Raw genomic sequence first — 20683 nt, forward strand, 5'->3', positions numbered from 1 at the left:
AGGGCGGGGCGGGGCCTCCGGCTCCGGCGCACGCGACCGCTGTAGATACAAAATCTATCGATATCGACCATCGACACACCTGCAAGTGTGCGGCGTACACTCACTTGGGTGCACTCACTTGGGTGCACTCACTTGGGAGTTCACCTTTTGATCCGCGCTAACCTGGTCGGGGGATTAAGGGGCAGGGGACCAGCGCGTAAATGCGGAAGCAGGATGGCCCGGACCGGATGGCCCACGAGAAGTCATCATTTGAGCCGCACCGAAAAAGCACACCACAAGGGCCGGGTCACATAAGCTCTGGGGCCGGCGCGGTGGCCGCAACGGCTGAGTCCACGCTCCGGAGCAGGGTTGCCAGACCGGGCGATTTTGCACCCGCCGGGCGAATTTTTGTGTCTCCGAGTTTCCGGGCTCTACTCTACCACTCGCTTTATTTGCATTGAGCCTTATGCCAAACTGTGAACCCGGACCAACTTGGCAAGACTCATGCACCGCTTGCATCCTCAGTTATATCTATAAAGAGTCTATCTACGCCAACACAACGCAGGGTCATGAGGCATAGCCCAGAAAGTACGTCCTTTCACTTCTCAGGCAAAGTAAAGGAGTTTGGTGGTGCCCGCCCGCGAGACTCCGGGTAGGCCATCCCGCAGTACACACGTGCACTGCAGGCGAGATGTTGCCTACCCATCAGGCGCTATAAGAGCTTCTTTGGCCGCACTGTAACTGCGGGCAATTTCCTAACGCCGAATATAAATACAAACAACATTTTGTGAATGCGTGTGTTCGATTTTTACCAGCCTCACATGCTTAATAAAAAAAGACCTTATCAGTAAATACGTATCATCTGCTTTCACGATCCATATTTTTGATGACACCTACTTTTTTCTTCGATACTACCCACTTCATCCCACCCTCTTTTAATTTGAAGGGTAAACGTTGTCGGATTCGACATATCGTTGGTGCCGGGTGCAAATCAGTTCCAGTAACGCACAAAACGCGGTATTGCGCAAAAAGGCACAATAGGTCCCGCATTACGCTCATGACTTTCGCATTCTTCGCATTAATGCCCACTAAACGAGCCAAAAAATGTGGGAACTTTTAAGCACATTTAATGTGCGCATCAACAAGCATCAACGCACTTGCGCTTTCAGGGAGGGGGTGGGGGTGGAGGAGGAGGTGCGTGATCAACCAAAACGAAACAAAACGCCTGCTAGTAAAGACATAATTCCCTATTTCGTCTTCCCACTGGCCCATGCGGCGCTATCCACAGAGCAGGGAAGTCCAATATTCGGTTCCGCGGTCGGTCAATGCTCCACCGCTCTAAGCAGCGCAACACGGCCGCACTGAAACAGGAAGAAACGTGTTTAACCCTTTGAAAAAATATCCGTTGAAGTTTGCTTAGTTTTGGTCCTTACTGACTGTTCACGCTCTTGCACTCGCTACATCGTGCGCTATTGCGAGCGCTATTAGTGCCTTCTCGTAGAATAAATTTATTGTTCTGTACTTTGTGGTGAGTGGGTGAGTGTTACAAAAATTTTACCCACAGTTCCTATACTACTTTGCTAACACGCAATCAAAGTTCTGAAATATATAATATTCGAACGGAGTGTTTGGGCCGCCACTTCATGTTTGCATGAGGGGTTAAATGGGTTGCCTACTCATCAGGCGCGTTCGGTGGATGGACTGGGGTGCTTCTGCGTTCAATCATCATTTCAAATTTTGCATTCACGGACACAGCCCGTGTTTGCTGACATGCGATTTAGGTTTGTAATGTTATAAATTTAATTTTGCCATGGGGCGCTGGTAGGTTACCTCTGTTGCCTCATAGCAAAATCGGGCCTAGGTATCTATGGCAAAATCAACAAAGTTCTGCAAGTACCGCAGAGGAGTGTTTGAAGTTGGGCAAGTTCAGCCACAGTCGGTGAGGAGTTGAAGAGGGAAAGCTCACCGGGCTCGACGTTGAGGAGTCGGTAAGGAAGGAGAGGGGGAGAGGGAGGGAAGAACTTTATTTACAGTCTTGGACTGTGGTGCATATAAGCGACATGCCGTGCCAGTCTGCTTGCAGACCACTGCAGACGCCAGCCGGTCGAGAAATTTTATAGTGTTAGTGTTGATGATCATAACTTTGATTTTCTTTCATACAAGTTTACCTAATTTGGCATCAACACCTAGCAATTTATAACCAGCCACTAAGAGAATATTCTTCAACAATTCGAGTAACCTGACAGTTCAGTCTTTGCTCGCGGCCACATGAAGTCATGGTTACTGTAAATTGTTTCTCAGCAGGTTATGGACTGAATATGAAATTGAAGTTGATTTGACTTTGAGGATTTATGGTTTTACATGGACACACCAAGGTAATTTCCTGTAACTTATAAATTTTACAAGTTCAATTTCAATTTTTTTTTTTTTTTTTTTTTTTATATATATCTTATTGTTTATTTCTTGTCTACAGGTTTTTGTTGAGTGTACTTCTTAAATTATTCTAGTGGGATGGTTTTGCACCGATTTCTTCTGTCAAGAATTTATCCAGCTAGACCACAGCTATTTCAAAGATACAGACTCTCCACAATGGCTGAGATGCAAAATGCGTACATTTCCCATCCAAGTGGATCTGAAAGATTTACATTCACTTTCCATTATGTCAATGATGGCCTCGGTGTCAACAGGAAATTTAATCTTAATCGTCAGTCCGTTGAAACTGTCAGTACTTTCCTGACTCGAATCCAGTGTAATGTTGAAAAAGTTGTTAATGAAGTCCATGCCAAAAGGAGACGAAAGGCTGCCAAAAAAAAGGACAGTGGCGAAAATTTTGACACAGGACCACCACCTCAAGTCACAGTAGAACTGTTGCGATCTGGAAACCCTGTGCCATCTGGCGACACTTGCTTATCTTTGTTGGAGAGTAAGGATTTATTAATGCTGTCCTTGAGTGGAAAGAAATATCACATTGTCATAAATCCACCTTGGGTGGAAGAAATTCAACTTCCAAGAAGTATTCTTTCCAACTTCCCCGTTTATCCTTGCAAATTTGTTGGTACTAACTTGAACAGAATGGATAGTCTGTTTGTCTGGTATAAAAAAACTCAGACTGCTGTTGATTGGAAAGAAATCGGTTCTGGTTTTAGCTACACTCCTACAGTTGAAGATATTGGTCATTTATTGAAGGTTTGTATTGTGATAACTTTACGAAGTAAATTATATGCAGTGAGATATTTACAACCATTTTGTTTGTTAACTTGTTTCCTCTGTAGGTTTCATGCCATCCCCGTAGAGAAATGATATGTGGCCCCGTAGTGGAAGCAGTTTCAAAAGCACCTGTTGAAGCTGGGCCTGGAGAATGCCCTTTTGAACTTAGACATGCATTCACCAAAGAGAGAGCTGTTGGAGATAGGTTGGCTTCCTTGTCTGCCTTGTCTATGTGGTTTACAAACACTTTTATATTGCATTATGACATCACAATAATTTGGGACCTTTTCTCTAGCTTTCGAGTGATGACCTACAATATTTTGGCAGGCATGTATTCTGACACAGATACTGCCAAAAATGATCTGTTTGGTCACTGTCCACCTTATGCATTGGATATTGATTACAGAAAACAGTTATTTATAAAAGAAATTTTAGGTAGGCAAACGTCCTGGGCATGTATTTAGTTTTCACTACTGGATACAAGAAGAAAATTTACCTAATTTTTGTTTTGTTTATTTCTAGGCTACAATGCTGATATTATATGCCTTCAAGAAGTTGATGAAAGCGTCTTTGATGCTGATCTATTGCCTATTCTTTCATTAGAAGGATTCACTGGTGTTTTCAATAGGAAAGGTAGTGTCCGGGAAGGCCTTGCTTGTTTTTTAAATACCAAACGTTTCAGGTAACTTGACACTTCAGCAACTGTATTTTGTTCAAAACTCAAAGGTCTCTTAACATAATGTTTGTTGTTTAACAGAATGATGGAAACTCATGTTTCTCTTCTGGGTGCTGAGCTTAGTGAGCGTTCATGCTACAGCAGTATATGGAATTCTGTGAAAAACAATAAACCTTTGATAGACCGTTTGAAAGACAGATCAACTACCTCACAGGTGTGTGCTAGTCTTATATTTATTCTCTAGACATGAAAAAAAAAATTCATTTTTTTTTAATGTGAAAAAAAAAATTCATTTTTTTTTAATGTGGTATTTCAGGCAACTGTTGCTCAGAGTTTAGAAAACCCACAAAAATGGCTCGTCATTGGTAACACACATCAATATTTTCATCCTGATGCTGATCATGTCAGACTTCTTCAGGGTGGTCAATCAATTAAGTTTATTGAAGAGGTTGTCGAGAAAGTGAAAGAAGAAGTAAGTTGTCTGGCTTATAGACGAACACAATTGAATGGAATATTCATATTCATCACTCTGCTTACACTGTTTTCTAATTCCTTTAGTACCCTACGGCTGAAGTTTCTGTTATATTTTGTGGGGATTTCAATAGCACCCCAGACTGTGGTGTTTACCAGCTGATGACTACTGGGTCTGCCCCAGATAATTTAGAGGATTGGAAGAGTAGTAAGTCACCTTTCTTGTCAACTAATACATATTTGACCTTTCTGAAGATCAGCTTACATAGTTTTAATTTGACTCCCTGATACATATAACTAACAAACCTTCCAGATGAAAATGAGAAGATATGTGGTCTCTCACTTACTCAGCCATTCAAAATGGATAGTGCTTGTGGTACTCCTCCATTCACAAACTACACTGTTGGATTTTCTGGGTGTTTGGATTACATATACTACCAAACTGACAGCTTATTTGTTAAAGAGGTAAGTCTTCTGGCATGGTCTTCTTGTCGGTAACTATGATTATACCAAAATGTTATAATGGCAATGGACGTTTCTGCAGGTTTTCCCCCTCTATCCCGAGGAGGAGATTAAAAAATACACAGCTTTACCAAATGTTGTGTTTCCATCAGATCACATTGCTCTCATTTCTGACCTTCAGTGGTCACAATAAGACTCTTCCTGTAATTTTGTTTCCCCCACTCTTACTGGTATTGTAAGATTGTTTAATTGGACAGGTGGGATCCATTATGTATTTGGAAGATATATGTTGCATTGCATTGCAAACAATTGTTTGTCACTGTCCTCAATCAAAATCAATGAGACTGTCATCTTTAATATACTGAGCAATATTGATAATTAAATACAGGTGTGAATGATTTAATTTTCATTTATATGAGATGTACAGTTACAGTAGCAACAGAGGTGAAGATTAAACTATTTTATTTGTACAAACACATGGTTAATATAATAAAGAAGAAAACAAATACTTTGGTACTTCTGAGTCATTTATGACTACTAAAAATTTAGGAAGTCAAATTCTCGAACCATTTGTAGTGTTACTTTCAGAATTTCTGTTTTGTCATCCCACTCTGCTTTACCCTTTTCCCCATCAACAGGATGCGGTAGATGAAGGTGGAGTCTGTAAAGCGGTGACCTAATATCAAGTGCTGAACTTGTTATGGTCAGGTCAACTGCACTCTTTGTTTCTCCCTTCAGAAAGATTAGAATGATTATGTTTTCACAGCTTGCTGTTGAAGCTGTCTTTCCATTCATCTACCACAAAAAAAAATTATGACAATTTTTACAAAAGAGAAAGAAGCTACTACATTATTGTGTAATGCTCTCCAACCTGTAAAAACACATCTTCTGGACGAACTGCCTGTTGATATTTTATTTCATATTCAGGCTGTTCTCTAGGATCAAAGCACTCTTCACCAGTAGGCTGATCTATAACTTCATCAGCAGTCCAGATAGCGTCAGGGTCAGTGGGTTTACTAGTTTGTAGGGTGTCACCAGCTGCTGGTCTATGTATTCCAACACTATGTCTTCTAGTTTTTCCAATGTCTCCAGGTCCTGTTTAAAAATGACAGCATTTGCTCAGTTCGTGTTTGTAGTCATTTCAGCCAGCAAGGATGAACAGGACTTACCAATCTTGGACATCCCAGGTAGATCGTCATCACTATCAGAGCTGCCGTCTTCAGTTTTAAGGATCTCTGCGAGCTTTCGTATATCGCAATTAAAGTCAGTCATATTTTTTTTACAATAAGCAGATTAGACAGTTTACAATGCTTGCTGCACTGATGTGATTGAAAACCACACAGCAAGATGCTACCCAGGCATTTCAAGGATACTGTTACCATAGCAACAAGTCTTATGGAGATTTGTCTGAATTCAAACCTTTTAAGGATGCCAGACGGGTGCGAACAAGTTTGTGTGTTTTTTAATGGTGAAACTTTAGTTATTTTGTTATTAGTTAGCTAACCGTTGCCAAAAAAAGAGAAGAAATATGCAGTCTAGGGCGTCGCAAGACGTGCCGAAGGACTTCCACGGTTACAAATAGACCGCGAGTACCTTCTGCGAATAATCCTCCAAGGATCGTGTAGTATACTTTAGAAAAACCAAAACTTACAAGCACTTTTGCGGAGACGAACTATGCTTCCGTCGTTCCGTTGGTTCCATGGTTCCGTTGCCCCTTGGCAACGCTTGTAAATATTCACGTATGTGGATCCTAATTCACTTGAAGACATGCAGTTTCAATATGACATTCAAGGTTTTGCAAATGTTCAGATTATATTTTTCAATTGCGTCAACTTCATCCGTCACTAGAATTTCTTGCTTGTGATTTCTACCTAGAGATCTGTTCATGACAATCGACAGGTGTGCTAGTGATTTAATGTTATTCACATAAAACATAGGTTAACATTCACTTGGTCAGTTGGAATTCAAAGCTTCTTGTCACACTTGAAATTACAATTTTTCAGATTAATTTACTTTTGCTGTTTATTTCTGTTTCAGACAATGATTCATTTTTTCCAACCATTACCAATTGCAATTCTTAGTTACTTCTTTATTGTAGCACAAACTGCCGTTAACTTTTCTAATGTTGATATTCCCAAGGAGCACATGCCATTTTACTTTTCTAATTTCCCTGAAATTGCTGCACTGTGTACAAATGATGATGAATGTCCTTATAAAGTGAGTTTCATTAAAAAATATTTAAGTCTGCTCCATTTAAATTATTATTTTTATTGGTGCTTCATCAATCACGCATATTTTTAATTTTTGTCCATTCTACTCTTAGGATGATATTGGTAAAAATAGATGTTGGGGATATGAGCAAAGCTGTGATAAGCAATATTCTTATTCGTTACCTGTCTGCAATGGTGATAGCAAAGGTTGGACCAAATCAACTGAAGAACTTGTGAACCGCTTTTATGAAGAAGCTGATTTCGGCTATGTTCGTCAGAGGGATCGTGAAATGCAAATCATGTGTGAACCTTTATTCAAAGTAAGTCCTTCTCAGCTAAATTGATACACAATTCTATTACTTGTTTGAGTAAAATGTAATATTTTTGTGATAGGATGATTCTTCATTAGAATGTGCTGACCACCTAAAATTTTGCAGAGGACGAAATTTAATGTTAAATTTCACAGATTTGGCAACAAGAAAAGAACCAATGCGATATGCCATGGATGTTCTGAAGCATGGCCAAATCGGGGGGCATTGCAAGTAAGCATGAATATCCCATCAATTGCCAATTCTCAAGCACTTTTCATTTCATTTCAACTTTCATTCATTTTATTTGCTGCTCAGATTACACGAAAAACGGCTATTAGACCAATGTGATCATATAAGTCCGTTGCAATCATGGGGACCAGAACTTAAAAATTTTGTTGAACTGCCAAATCGTCCAATAGAAAACCACAACTGCGATGTCATAGTTGAAAAGCCAACATTTATCCTCAAAATAGATGCTAGTAAGGTTTCCATTATGACTAAAAATTCAGAGTTATTTTTTGTAAAAATTATTTAAATGTGTGATGTTTTGCTTGTTTAAGCTGTCAACATGTACCATCATTTTTGTGATTTCTTCAACTTGTATGCTGCACTGCACCTGAATTCCTCCCATCCTGACATGTTTACTCGTGATGTCCACATTCTTATTTGGGAGAGCTATACCTACTTGTCAAACTTTGCCCCAGTTATGGAGACTTTTACCAAACATCCTGTGTGGGACCTAAAGACCTTTCGAGGTGAAACTGTTTGCTTCCGTAATGTAGTTTTTCCACTTCTTCCTCGTATGATATTTGGTCTCTTCTACAATACACCTGTGGTTTGTATCTATGTAAACTATCTGTTCCTGACCCATAAGTATCCATGTTACTGTCACCTTGTATTTCTGTAACTGCATTAGGTTCATGGCTGTGAAAGCAGTGGATTATTTCACGCATTTTCAAAACATATTCTTCATCGTTTAAGGATCCCTATGCATAAAAGAAGGAACAACAAAGTTCATGTTACCCTCCTCTCTCGTCAAACAAAATACAGACGTATTTTAAATGAGGATGAGTTATTAAAACAACTTGAAGATAATCCAAATTATGTTGTTAAAAAGGTGAAATCATAAGCATCTACTTTTAATGGTATTATGTGCTGGTAAAACAGCAATATTCATAAACTATTTTTTTTTCTTTTCTCTTTTGTAGGTTTCATACTCTCACCAAATGTCATTTGTTGAACAACTTGAAATCACACACAACAGTGACATATTTATTGGAATGCATGGCTCAGGTTTAACTCACTTGTTATTCCTTCCAGATTGGGCTGCAGTTTTTGAGTTGTAGGTCTATCTTTCAAATGTGTGGAATTATTGCTTCTTAGAAATGGTCCTTACTATTTACGCTTGTACTCTCTGTCTAGACACAATTGTGAGGATGAAAACTGCTACAAGGATTTGGCACGTCTTCGGGGTGTTAAATATTTTACATGGGAGGATCCAGGAAAAGTTCACAAAGAAGATGAGGTAAGTAGTGCATTCATTTTTTCAAAATTCGTGAAGGAAATTTTCCATAGGCTGATAACTATTTGTTATTTATTTCTTCAGGGTCATCATCCAGATATGGGTGCTCATGCCAAATTCACCAATTACCATTTTGATGTAGAAGAAGTTGAAGCAATAGTGAAAAGAGCTGCTGATCATGTTCAGAAACATCCAGCATTCCAAGAATTCTTAACTTTTAACGGAGAAAGTGATGAGCAAAGTCTGCACAGTGAATTGTAACCTTTTGCTACTAGTACTACTTTTTATTGTGTGTACTACTTTATCTTGTAAACTGTAATGTGCATTTTAGGTCTGTACCTTGAATCTCAATTTAATTTTGTGTTCCATATATCTGAGATTGTTACTCTGATGGAGGAGTTTTTTCTTACATTGAGTAATTAGATCTGAATTAGTTGTGATTAATGATGTTTCCTAAAATGAGGAAACAACTTCTTTTTTAAATTAATAATTTTTGAATCCTTTTAAAAAGTAGATTAGGCATTTTAAGAGTTGTACCATTTTGATATTAACCGGTAATTATAATTGTTACCTGTGCTTAGTGACAGTAGTATCTAAAAGACCTGCCAACATTTTCTAGTATTTAGAAGGCACTTTTCTTTTGGTAAAATGTTTACTATTTTTGGAACAAATTTTTGAAAAATCTTTGTGCAATACAAGTTATCTGTGATTTGCAATTCAGTATTTATTTTGAAGTTGGACTTAATGCAACTGTTGTAGTTTTGATGTACTATTTTAAATTGCGAGGGCTACATCCGCGTTGGATGTGTTTTCAAGTGGCTTCAAATCAGTGCAATTGTATTACTAATAAAAAATTAAAAATAGTAATGCAAATTCTACATTGTAGAATTACAGTAGCTTTATTTTTTTATGGTGCAAAACTGAAACAGTCATACAATTCAAAAGCATATAAAGAATAAGAATTATTAGACTAGTAACAGGGTTGAGGTTGAACGTTTTCAACTTCAGGTTTATTATGCCTGTAAACAAATTTGCAAGTAAGAAAAAAGTAAGCCCGTTAAAGTTGATAGCTGCAAGGAGATTTGGCACAAATGCAACATTTGGATTAGGTTGACTTCTTTTGGAAAATACATTCACATATTTTAGATAGAGAGAAAAACATTCAATAACAAGTAAACATGCTAAAACAGTTGTTGTAAATGAGATCATCCAAAATAAGTATCCACAGTTTGCTAATCTCCTGGAGATCCCAAAAGTTTTATCACATGTATAGGTCACAATCCAGCAAATTGTTGAAATACTGACCAATATTTTTGCTAGTCTTAAATTTTTTACTGGATTTAGAGTATCAAACCTCCTTAAAATTCTGCCAAGCGATACCCCTCCAAAATACAAGGCAACATATCCAACAATTGATGCAAGGCCTTCTCGATTAGCTGACACCAAGTCAAGTCGAGGTGCATTACCCAAAATCCATTTTTGAAGACCACATTGCAACACTGTCTCATACGAGCAAATCATTAGAATGGTGAAAAAAAAGTAGACGTTTGTGCTACCTTTAACAGTTTTCAGGATAATTGAGCATGCTAATTTTGTTACCGCTAATGTGAAGAAAAAATTCCAGTGTTGACCATACTCTGTAACATGTTCGTGGTACTCAACTTGGTTGGTCAAAATCAAACGTCCTATTCCCAAGAATATCAGTGGAATACATTGAAGTGCAGTTTTCCAAATCCTTGGCCCAACTTTAAATTGTGCTTCAGGGTGAACAAGAGCGTTTCCAACAATGAACAATCCAACGCCAAAATCCATAACACCATATCCAAAAGTTTCAGTCTTGGCAAAACGTCTTGGAAAAATATGAAAATCAACAGCTAGGATACATAGAACTGTCAACATATTCGTAATAGCTCGAAAATTGGTAATGTATGACCGATGAAGTGGATCAGATCTGTAAGATACAATATCTCTATGCGTTTTCCATTGTATCTCTCCAAAGCAAGAAGTGAGCATAGTCTTCAGCACATGATTTTTCAGTAGCAATACAATGCCGATCAGAAAAAGAGCTCCATAGACTATAACTAGATGGTCGGCCAAAATTGTGAAGCACATAATGCTTGGCATGATAATAATAAAAAACTCGAGAAAAAACTGTGACCAATATGATCTTGTTACTGTTTCTTTCTTTGAATCCTGGAGAGAACGTATCAGAGTTAAAATGTACACACTGATGATTGATGGTATAATAACAAGAGTACTTTCAATAGCTGTCGTCCCATTGTTGTTTGATGTCAAGCTCTCATGGAATAACTTATAGTTTAGATCCTTCATTATTAAAGACAGTTGGCCGGACGGTTTCTAAACTTATCTTCAATACTCTTTCTGACTTGCAGTCCGTTCGGTATCCTGAGTGTGTGAGTGATTTCATTCATTCATTCAAGTTGTTTCTGTTTTCATTCAGTACTTTTCAGCGATTGATAAGGATAACTAGCAGACGTTTTTGAATCCAGGCTCACCAACACAAGACTGATAATTTACACTAAACAACAGGGCAAATAATTTGATGTTTGCAAAGAAAAGAAAGGAAAGGCTTTCATATAAAGCACTTATAAGTTTTGGATCAAAAATACTCTTCTTCGTCCCTGAAAATGTACTGAAATATCATAAGAAGTAAGTTTATGCGTTACCAGTGGTTCTCCAGACTCGCCTAGTCAAAATTGACAACTGTTGAATACGAAAAGGATATTTTTCCACTCGTTTTTTCAATCCAAAGAAAGTACAGTATTGAATATTCAAGGCCTGACGAAATTCTTCGTTTTCTTATTGTCTGTCAAATTTTCAATTTAAATTCATGTAAGACTAAGTGTTGCACAGTTTCTAAGACGGAATATCAGCTGTCAGCTGACTCATAACAAACCTTTTAGGACTCACAAATGTCATCATCACTTTAAGACGACAAACATCACTGATATCGTTCTGAAAGAAATTTTTGATAGATGCTAAATCAATGGTAAAACATGGAAGCCGTTCCGCGCCTCCCTATGGTATGCTTTGAGCTCAGAACTCAATCTGAAACCACAAATTTTGGACCCAAACTCAAAGAGGTGAGTAGTTTATCTTGCCGTCATACATACCGATGCACTGCTTTTCTTTAATTGCCTTTGGATCGTGTTTTAGGTACTGATTTGAATAAAATTATCGTTCTACTTCTTTATTAGATTGTGCACTTCATCAAGTTTTGTCTGTATCAGTTTATACCAAGAATGTGTTGGTCGACTAACCTGTTTATTTGTTTGAAACCCGGCCCGCCTGGGCTGTCAGTGTAAAACTACAAAGTTCATCTTACTATTAGTAATGATATCCTATTTCTTGTACTTCCAGTACATCCGGGATTTCTACAATGAAGATCCTGAAACCTATTCACATGAAATTAATCAGCTTGATTCTTTGCGAGCTGCTGCTGTACGACCTGGAAGAGATGTTTCTGGTGTAGCAAATCTTAAGCGATATTACTGCCAGCTTCATTTCCTTATGAGTCGTTTCCCTATGACCAAAGATGGGGCTGCAGCTGTGCAGTTTAGCTGGTGAGCAGCCTTTTCAATGTTGTGGTTAATTTTCTAATGTAAAATCTTCATAATTATTGATAAATCCTGTTTTTTCCGTGTGTTTCTTTTTTAGGCGAGACACCTATGTTGGAGTTTCATTTTCAGTAGCTGACATTCGATATGAAATATCGTCAATTTTGTACAATATTGGCGCACTGCATACTCAGTTAGGTATGTCAGATACCCGAACAACAGAAGATGGCATGAAGATGGCCTGCACCCACTTTCAATGTGCTGCCTGGGCCTTCCAGGTACTCAACATTATTTCTAAAAAAAAATTAATAATTCATACCGAAACAAGTGTACATTTAATATCATGCTTGTCATTGTCATCACAGCATTTAAAAGATTCGTATCCTCCTTCAAGTGAAGCTGATATTGCTCCTGATATCATGCAGTTTGCCTATCATTTGTGTCTTGCTCAAGCCCAAGAGTGCATTCTGGAGAAAAGTATGATGGATAACCGGAAAGCATCAATTATCGGTGGGTGACTAGGTTTTCAGGCTTGTATGAATGCCTATTAATTGACTATTAATTAATTCAGAGTCCCTTGGGAGGTGGCATGTATGTGAGACTACATGTGTTCACCTCTGTGTGCGCAGTGAATCAAAAACACATACAAATATCTACTAATGACTATATGCACTGTATATTTTTTTTAGTGAAAGTTGCTGTACAAGTTGTCAACTACTACAGTCAAGCTTTCAATGCATTAAAGCAATCCGTTTCTGAAGAAGCTGTTGGAACCAAAGTCTATACAGTAAAGTTACATCTATATATTATTTACTTTCAGTTGCATGTTTGCACTAAGAATGTTATCTAATTTCTTTCATTCTCTTATTTTCGAAGAGCTGGAGAAGATTGGCCAAGTTTAAAGAGATTTATTATCGCTGTGTGATTCAACTTTTCCAAGGCATGCAAGCAGAGGAACAGCAAAAAATGGGTGAAAGAGTTGCTTTTTATCAGTTGGCTCATGACACACTAGAGGAAGCAATCAAACTCTCCAAAAATCTTGACAAGGGAGAGGTGTGTAAACAAGTCTTTGTCTATTACCGGAAGTTATTTTTTTTCCCCTTTTTCATTGATGATCTGTCTATTGTCTATTATTCTAGATGAACCCAAAGCAGGTACAAGAGTCTCTAAGCTTCACTCAGGATGTTGTGGAAGGCAAGAGAAAAGCTGCTAAGAATGAAAATGAATTTATCTACCATGAAGAAGTGCCTGATCGTGATCAACTACCCAAGGCGATGGGTGTTTCTCTTGTGAAGGGAATACCTTTCAGCATAAATGATTCTGAAGTGTCTGGGCCAGATATATTTGGAAGATTGGTGCCTATGAAAGCACATGAAGCTTCATCGCTTTACAGGTAAATAAATTTAATTCTAATTCTCATTAGTGACACAATACCAATGCCTTAAATTCTCTTTAAAACTAAATTGAATATTTTGTAAAAATTCCAGTGAAGAAAAGGCTAAGTTACTGCGTAAGGTTGGTGGCTCCATTGAAGAAAAAGACCAGCTTCTTACAGCATTCCTGTCATCTCTGCAGCTAGATTATCTTCATTGCTATTCTGAACCTAATCAGTTGCCACAGGTATATCCCATTACATTTTCATGCAATTTTTCTTTCCAGACTCAGAGCCCAATGCTAGGCTCAGGCTTTTTATCCGCCTTTCTACTTTGAAATAGTAATAAAGGAAGTTTTTTTCTTCAAAATGTTTTTTCTTTTTAGGAATTGGTGGATCGTTGTGCAGCCCTTAGTGCTAAACCAAATGCCATTCAAAGCTTAACGGAATCCATGTCAAAGCTTTCTGAAGTTTGTACAGAAGTGGAAACAATGCTCCAAGAAATCAAAACCATGTTGCAGGTATTGTGTAATAATTTTAATAGTGCTTTCATGTTGTTCAGGAGAGACAGTGTTTTTTCTATCTATCAAATTTCATTTCCATCACTAGGAGGAAGAGATTTTAGAGAGAGACTACCAAGCAATTATGGGCAAAAGACCTCCTTCCATAGTGGCTACAGACTTAACTAGAGAAGCCACTAAGTATCAAGAAGCACATGCAAGAGCTAATGAATCAAATGAAGCCCTTCACAAGGTTATGTCTACCCATATAAGCAACCTCCGCATTCTTTCCTTACCTCTATCACAGCTGCAACAACAAATACCACCACCACCCACACTCTCTGGTACTGTGTGTGAAATTTGTCTTTCAAAATACAGTGCACCACTTGTCATTAAATGTCACTGTTTTCTTGTAGACGCAGATAGTGGAAAAATTGTGAGAGAAATGCAAAATCTGATGGAGAAGGTGGAAGAAATGCGGTCTCAGCGTTCCATGCTAACATCTCAACTTCGTGACTCGATTTGTAAAGATGACATCACCCAGCGCCTTGTTACAAACCAAAACGAAAATGTAGACAATTTATTTCAAGATGAACTGAAGAAACACCAAGACATTGTGGGTGTCATAGGATAACATTTTCTATCTAGTTTTCTTTCTTGCTGTTCCTGTGATTATAATTCCTTAATTTTGTTTGTTTTAGGTGAAATTGATTCAGCAAAACCTCACAGCACAGGACAATATTTTGAAAGCTGTAACGGATGCTTATGCACGCTATAGCAATGTCCGAAAGGCCACTGCTGAAGTAGTACGAAAAAGACAATCGGTTATCAATGCCCTTATATCGTGCTTTGATGCATACGAAGATCTTTTGGCCAAATCTGCAAAAGGTCATGAGTTTTACAATATTTTGGAAACAAATGTGAGCAAGCTACTAGGGCGTGTTAAGAGCACATGCCGAGTTCAACAAGAAGAAAGAGAGCAGATGCTGATAAAAAACAATACTGTATTGCCTTCAAAGACACCAAGGAAAGGAGCAAATACACCAGATGTTCCTGGTAACTTTTCTAAAACCACTTCTGCACCCAAACTCAAGGACTTTTTAAATGCTGATGGAGGTTTAAATAGAGCGAACAATACTTTCTTGAACTCTGAAGCGGTTCCCTCTGCATATTCTGCTGCTGGATTATATGGACAGATACCAGTTGTTTCATCTTCATCTTATTATGACTCAACTGTTGGAGCAACATCAGGCCTTTCTAAGGTGCCTGTTGATGGTAAACCACAAAATTGGATGCCTGGTGTGAGGCCAGCACCCTTGGGTTCTGAAGCTACATCATCGGTAATAAAATCAGAACCTCACGACATGACAAGTGTTCCCTATGCAGCTCAAGCACCAACTGTTCCTGCTTACTCTCAGCAAGTATATAACTATGCCGGAATGTGGGGCTATGGAAGTCAAGCTGCTACTATGAGTACATATTTGCCTACAAATGTTCAGTATTCTGTGGATATGAAACCCAGTGACATGCAAGTTGTTCAGCCAGCTCACCAGCTAACCACCTATAACACAGATCAAGGACATCGATATACTCCTGTTGGTGGAGCTTCTTATCAGAGTGGCTCTAATGAGTCTCTTGGATCATTAAATACTGTACCTCAAGCTAACACTCTTTCAATTCTTGAAAGTGCGAAGAGTGCAACATCACCTGTGAATCATATGCAAGGAAATATTATTCCAACATCCAGCTATCAGTACGAAGCATACCATCCTGCAGTTGGTGCTGCATCTGGCCACCAATACAATGCCCATAGTGTGCCAGCAAATTTTCAAAATTCAACTTACTATGAGAATACTGCAGCCTCTGTTCCATCTGGGTACCAAAATGTTGGAGATCAGACTGTACCTCCAGCATACAGCAGTATGTCTGCTGCTGTGCCAGGTACTGGTATTAATCAGTATTTAAATCAGCCATCTGAACAACCGGGGAACTCAGTTTATTTGTCTGGTGCTATTCAGAATACAAGTCTAAATCATCAATATTCAAGTCAACCTTCTGATCAAGTTGCTACCTCCTCTACAGCCTACAACAGCATAGCTGGTGTTGCTCAAAGCACCAATTCTAACCCATATGCAAACCACTTTGCTCAAACCCCTGATGCGTACGGTCAACAAGCATTAGCCAACTATCAAAATATTAATAATCCCTCTGCAACGGCAGCTAGTCAAGGAAATGTGTATTCGTACGACCAACATTACCAGGGTAGTTGGCCGGCAAGTGCTCAAAGCCCTCTCAGTGCTGACCCAGCATATGCAGGCTATCAAATGCCAGGGTCCAGCAACTCTTTCCAATATCAGTATAACCAAAACTCATCACTCTATTCCAGTGCTGGATCCTACCCAACCAATCAAACATCTTCAAGTTATTCCTCTCATGTGCAATCTTATGGTTACAACTCAAGTACAGCATCCGCCACTGGAAACTATTATCAAGTACCGCCATATGGTGCTCTAAATAATAACAGTGAAGCTGCTGTAGAGAGTGAGTCGTTCACGACTGGTCAGCAGGATTACAACTCCCAGGGAATGTACATGCAAGCGCGCATGCCAAAGTCTGATTCCTACACTACCAACAGTCCACAAGCATCAAGAAGTTCTCACACCGAAAATGCCTCTTCATCCAATGTTGATTTATTGGCAGGGCTAGATTTTTCTATCAACCAACAACCTTTAGTGCCTGAATCTGGAAAAATCACTCCCCACTCAGTTAAAGAATCCATATCTTCATTTCCCTCTAGCACTGGAGGTTCATTGGAGAGAAATGATCAAGAGCAAAATTTAATCTCAGCAAACCATGGACCAGACACCAGTACTGACACACTTGTTGAATCAATGAGTATTTTACAGGTAAGACAACAAAAATGGAAATAAAACTGTAACATAAATTTCAGTATTTCAAGCAATTGCTTACAGTTTTAATCTTTTTAGATTCCAACCGAACAAACAAGTAAAACTCCAAATCCCAAGTTACCTGTAAAGGACCCTTTCCAGGACCAAGATTACCTGAATCAATTTACTCAAGATGTTGAAAAATATGAAAAATTTGTTGAGGGGCTGACACTTAAAACATTGAATGGTCCTACACCTCTTGACATAAAATGGAAAGAGATAAATGAACTGCAGGTTTGAAAATATTTCTTAATTTTTTTCACATTTCTGTATCAGATATTAGTATTACGTAGTGGCCATAGTCAGTTCTTTTTCATTTAGTTTGTAAGGAACCCATTTTATTTGAGCAAACAATAAGTGTAGGTCTTTTATGTAGAAAAAAAGAATGACTCATGTGGTCCACTTGGGATGTATATTATAATGCTCTATCCCTTTTATTTTATTTTTTTGTGACAGGAAAAAGACTCTCACCGCAGGAGTATTTCAGTTGCTAGATGTTATCCTATGAAGAATCGTTTCTCTGACATTCTCCCTTACGACTGCTCACGGATTGAGTTGCCCTCCACCAAGGATGATTATATAAATGCTTCTCACATGAAGGACTTGACTCCATCAACACCTTCTTTCATTCTGACTCAGTTACCACTTCCTTCAACATTTAATGACTTTTGGATAATGGTCTATGAGCAACAAGTAGAAGTGATTGTTTGCTTGCTGAGCGATTTTGAGGTGAGTGGTTTTTACTGTCAACTACTCATTGAAATGAAGTTCATCACATATTATGTTATTATAAACCGCTATTTAAATTTTTTTTAGCTTGAGGGGCAATGTTATTGGCCTGTTGAAAAAAACCAAGAAATGTCAGTTGGACGAATGCGTCTGAGTTTGCAAACTGCTAACATCAAACAACACTGGACAGAAAGAATAATTTCTGTGAGCGATGCAGAAACAAGAGTTTCTCGAATTGTTGTTCATTTTCAATTCACTGCATGGCCTGGAAGGTATATATTTAGTTTTCTCTTAATTGCTTGTACATACCTAATCAAGAATTCTGTTGGAATATTTTTTTTCTTCAAAGTTTAATTTTGCATTCTTTGATCCTGTTTTCAGTTCTTTTCCTGCATCTCCAGGACCTTTTCTGTCATTTGTCTCAGAATGTCTCACATTCTATAGTCAACAACGAGTGGCATCACATCCTCTTGTTGTTCATTGCTTGTCTGGCGTTGGGAGAACTGGTCTCTTCTGTTTAACAGCAGCAGCTATTTGTGAAGTTCAAGCTGGACGTGGACTGATTGATATTGTCAAGTTAACTGCTGCAATGAGTGAGCGAAGGAAGGCTGCCTTAAGAGACAGAGAACATTTGAAATTTGCTTATCTTTCAGTACTTTACTATGCTCAAGATATATTAATGAAATGTAAGTGTAATCAAAGCCTTTTCATCTTTGTCATTGCTTTTCTTTGGGCTGCACAATGCTTTAATTAACAAGAAAACAAATGTGGGATTTAATTTTGCTGTAATCTCACTTAAAATAACTGTGCTCGCAATTTTTTCTCAGGCGGGATCTTGACTAGTGGATCCAGTTTTGAGGACAAACGGAGCCGGTCTGATGGAAAATGTCACACCCGTCATCCCTCCCAAGATTTTCTTCTCGGGCCCCCTACTGGTCTGAGTCAACTTCAGTCAGGAATTGAGAAAATGGGGTTAGGTAGCGCATTTAATTTGCTTTGCTGATCTCCATCATGGACTTGCTACTTCCAGCTTTTAACATCACCGCACTGCAACAAAATGTCATTGTGACTTTGCTGTTCACTTAATGATATCAAAACACCCTAGCAATTCTTTTCACAAAATCTGATTTTGTTTGTATGTCTTGACTTTTGATTTACTTGTAATATAAATGTCTTTTTTCAGGTGTTCAAAACCAGAGTGACAGCAATGGAACAAAAGAATTTCAAAATGAGGCAATTTTGTCTTTAATGTCTACTGAGAAGGCTGAACTCACCCCCAACTCTCATCTTACTGATTTATCTCTACTGAATAAAGGCAATGCTTCTAAGGAATCAAAATCTTCTGCTGAGAACTTTAAGAAAGCTAGTCAAGAGCATCTTTCGAAACATGAATCAAATTCTACTGATCCATTCAGTGAGATTGATCCCTTGTGGCCACTCAAAAGAAGTTAAATTTGTGTGGTTTAAGTAGTTAATAGATATATTCCGAATTCAGTCATAGCTACCCCCTTTTTTCCTCCCGTTGTTGTTTTCTTTGTGCCCCCCCCCTAGAAGCTTTGTGTCTTCTGCACACACCTGTAAATTTTACACTCTACACAAATAATAGGTATTATATCTTGTTATTTTAACCATACCTGTGTTGAATCTTAGTTCCTAGCGTTAAATTTTATAGCCTGCTTTGTGTATGAAAAGGCATCATATGCTTATGTGGACTGATTGAGACTGATTTTGAAAAGAATTTTTTGTGGTTCTATTGAAGGATGGCTTGTCTAACTTTTTAAAAGTACATACACTAGATATCTTATTGACTTTTATGATACAATTACCACTGTGATAAAATATTCACTATTATTCACTGAATTTTATCATTTTAATTTCCTCAGAACTGACTGGTTTACAAATCACTGAGAACTGTTTGATTTATTAAGTACTAGTTAAAATCTTTGTTAATAGCCTTTTCAGAAATTGATTGATAGAAATCGATCAGATAGGATGCAAAGGCTACTACAGCAAAAAAAAATACAAAAAATAATACCTTGAAAGTCAGCAAGGTTACTCACCTTCATTTGCAAAAAAAATAGAGGGAATTCCCTCATCTATATATTTTTATGGGACTCATCGCATATTATGACTGTCTGATCTTTTCAATACATCTTCGCTTTAATGATTTTTGGGTAAAACCACTTATTTTGTAGAGGTTTAGTTCTTGATACTGTTCCTAGGTTGTCCACACTAGTGAACTGAGAGCATTTTTTGCTTTGGTGTAATGATTTATTAAAGAATTTTTATGTATTTTACATATGTTATTACTCTCTTAATGTTATCATTTTATTCTAGTGGAACAAGTTATCTATACATTTACTGTGAAATTTGAAATTTTACATTCACTATTTTCAGCTTCATGGCACCCCTAGAGCCCAATTACTTCATATTACTGTTTTTATTACTTATCATTGAACTTTTATTGTCCTATTGACTTTACCTTCAATGTATTTCACCTGTACCACCGATATTGAGGCGGCAAGTCTTACAACAATAAAGAAAATTTTTCAAACTTCAGTAACGCATTTCTCTGTCCCCCTCTCCCCCGCCACTCTTCCTCCGGCCCTAGTGCCCGTAAGTGTACTTCGTTTACCCCCCTCCGGCCTCCCAAACCTCCGAGCAGGCGCCTCCCTTCCCCTTTCCCGTTACAGCGCCGTTCGCTGCCCCCTCCCCCCC

General features: G+C 38.2%; 5 protein-coding genes across 8 annotated transcripts; 3 read left to right on the forward strand and 2 right to left on the reverse strand.

The window, feature by feature from the left end:
• Positions 1–2036: 2036 nt before the first annotated feature.
• On the forward strand, positions 2037–5303 carry LOC113214248 (2',5'-phosphodiesterase 12). The gene is made up of 10 exons (XM_026433559.2): positions 2037–2354; positions 2453–3165; positions 3252–3391; positions 3482–3621; positions 3709–3868; positions 3944–4076; positions 4179–4334; positions 4421–4541; positions 4647–4798; positions 4878–5303. The coding sequence occupies exons 2-10, from the start codon at positions 2491–2493 to the stop codon at positions 4986–4988; spliced, it is 1788 nt and encodes a 595-aa protein (XP_026289344.1). The 5' UTR covers positions 2037–2354; positions 2453–2490; the 3' UTR covers positions 4989–5303.
• Positions 5241–6413, reverse strand: LOC113214251 (dynein axonemal assembly factor 6). Its single transcript, XM_026433563.2, has 3 exons — positions 5965–6413; positions 5667–5890; positions 5241–5590 (listed from the first exon to the last, which is right to left on the reverse strand). The coding sequence occupies exons 1-3, from the start codon at positions 6065–6067 to the stop codon at positions 5333–5335; spliced, it is 585 nt and encodes a 194-aa protein (XP_026289348.1). The 5' UTR covers positions 6068–6413; the 3' UTR covers positions 5241–5332.
• Positions 6414–6447: 34 nt separating this feature from the next.
• LOC113214249 (EGF domain-specific O-linked N-acetylglucosamine transferase) lies at positions 6448–9716 on the forward strand. 2 transcript variants are annotated; one of them, XM_026433560.2, is made up of 10 exons: positions 6448–6747; positions 6833–7012; positions 7119–7325; positions 7399–7547; positions 7632–7795; positions 7877–8151; positions 8233–8433; positions 8525–8658; positions 8739–8841; positions 8923–9716. In XM_026433560.2, exons 2-10 carry the CDS (start codon positions 6836–6838, stop codon positions 9097–9099), a joined length of 1587 nt encoding a protein of 528 aa, XP_026289345.1. In that variant the 5' UTR covers positions 6448–6747; positions 6833–6835; the 3' UTR covers positions 9100–9716. The 2 variants fall into 2 exon arrangements, with proteins under 2 accessions (XP_026289345.1, XP_026289346.1); XM_026433561.2 differs by having other exon boundaries at positions 6448–6694.
• Positions 9712–11458, reverse strand: LOC113214250 (uncharacterized). The gene has a single exon (XM_026433562.2). The coding sequence runs from the start codon at positions 11167–11169 to the stop codon at positions 9727–9729; it is 1443 nt and encodes a 480-aa protein (XP_026289347.1). The 5' UTR covers positions 11170–11458; the 3' UTR covers positions 9712–9726.
• Positions 11459–11607: 149 nt separating this feature from the next.
• On the forward strand, positions 11608–19459 carry LOC113214247 (tyrosine-protein phosphatase non-receptor type 23). Of its 3 annotated transcripts, none has more exons than XM_026433555.2 (18): positions 11608–11942; positions 12220–12422; positions 12517–12694; positions 12782–12926; positions 13106–13203; positions 13293–13469; positions 13556–13809; positions 13904–14036; positions 14175–14309; positions 14398–14632; positions 14705–14904; positions 14990–17194; positions 17276–17470; positions 17693–17965; positions 18053–18237; positions 18347–18651; positions 18793–18942; positions 19149–19459. In XM_026433555.2, exons 1-18 carry the CDS (start codon positions 11856–11858, stop codon positions 19415–19417), a joined length of 5427 nt encoding a protein of 1808 aa, XP_026289340.1. In that variant the 5' UTR covers positions 11608–11855; the 3' UTR covers positions 19418–19459. The 3 variants fall into 3 exon arrangements, with proteins under 3 accessions (XP_026289340.1, XP_026289342.1, XP_026289341.1); XM_026433557.2 differs by having other exon boundaries at positions 18793–18937; positions 19149–19305; XM_026433556.2 differs by lacking the exon at positions 18793–18942.
• Positions 19460–20683: the final 1224 nt, after the last annotated feature.

This window comes from Frankliniella occidentalis, unplaced genomic scaffold, assembly GCF_000697945.3.
Source record: "Frankliniella occidentalis isolate FOCC.00 unplaced genomic scaffold, Focc_3.1 Scaffold42, whole genome shotgun sequence".
Taxonomy (NCBI): domain Eukaryota; kingdom Metazoa; phylum Arthropoda; class Insecta; order Thysanoptera; family Thripidae; genus Frankliniella; species Frankliniella occidentalis.

What these genes read in the sequence shown, in the direction of transcription:
- LOC113214248 (XM_026433559.2), top strand. Translation starts at nt 2,491, where the DNA reads ATGGTTTTGCACCGATTTCTTCTGTCAAGAATTTATCCAGCTAGACCA. An exon ending in ATTTATAAAAGAAATTTTAG is followed by an intron (nt 3,622 to 3,708) that starts GTAGGCAAACGT and finishes GTTTATTTCTAG; the next exon opens with GCTACAATGCTGATATTATA. An exon ending in ACAGCTTATTTGTTAAAGAG is followed by an intron (nt 4,799 to 4,877) that starts GTAAGTCTTCTG and finishes ACGTTTCTGCAG; the next exon opens with GTTTTCCCCCTCTATCCCGA.
- LOC113214251 (XM_026433563.2), bottom strand. Translation starts at nt 6,067, where the DNA reads ATGACTGACTTTAATTGCGATATACGAAAGCTCGCAGAGATCCTTAAA. An exon ending in ACCTGGGATGTCCAAGATTG is followed by an intron (nt 5,891 to 5,964) that starts GTAAGTCCTGTT and finishes ATTTTTAAACAG; the next exon opens with GACCTGGAGACATTGGAAAA. An exon ending in CAGAAGATGTGTTTTTACAG is followed by an intron (nt 5,591 to 5,666) that starts GTTGGAGAGCAT and finishes TTTTTGTGGTAG; the next exon opens with ATGAATGGAAAGACAGCTTC.
- LOC113214249 (XM_026433560.2), top strand. Translation starts at nt 6,836, where the DNA reads ATGATTCATTTTTTCCAACCATTACCAATTGCAATTCTTAGTTACTTC. An exon ending in CAAATCGGGGGGCATTGCAA is followed by an intron (nt 7,548 to 7,631) that starts GTAAGCATGAAT and finishes TTTGCTGCTCAG; the next exon opens with ATTACACGAAAAACGGCTAT. An exon ending in TCTTCTACAATACACCTGTG is followed by an intron (nt 8,152 to 8,232) that starts GTTTGTATCTAT and finishes TAACTGCATTAG; the next exon opens with GTTCATGGCTGTGAAAGCAG.
- LOC113214250 (XM_026433562.2), bottom strand. Translation starts at nt 11,169, where the DNA reads ATGAAGGATCTAAACTATAAGTTATTCCATGAGAGCTTGACATCAAAC.
- LOC113214247 (XM_026433555.2), top strand. Translation starts at nt 11,856, where the DNA reads ATGGAAGCCGTTCCGCGCCTCCCTATGGTATGCTTTGAGCTCAGAACT. An exon ending in AAATCAAAACCATGTTGCAG is followed by an intron (nt 14,310 to 14,397) that starts GTATTGTGTAAT and finishes TTCCATCACTAG; the next exon opens with GAGGAAGAGATTTTAGAGAG. An exon ending in AATTGAGAAAATGGGGTTAG is followed by an intron (nt 18,943 to 19,148) that starts GTAGCGCATTTA and finishes GTCTTTTTTCAG; the next exon opens with GTGTTCAAAACCAGAGTGAC.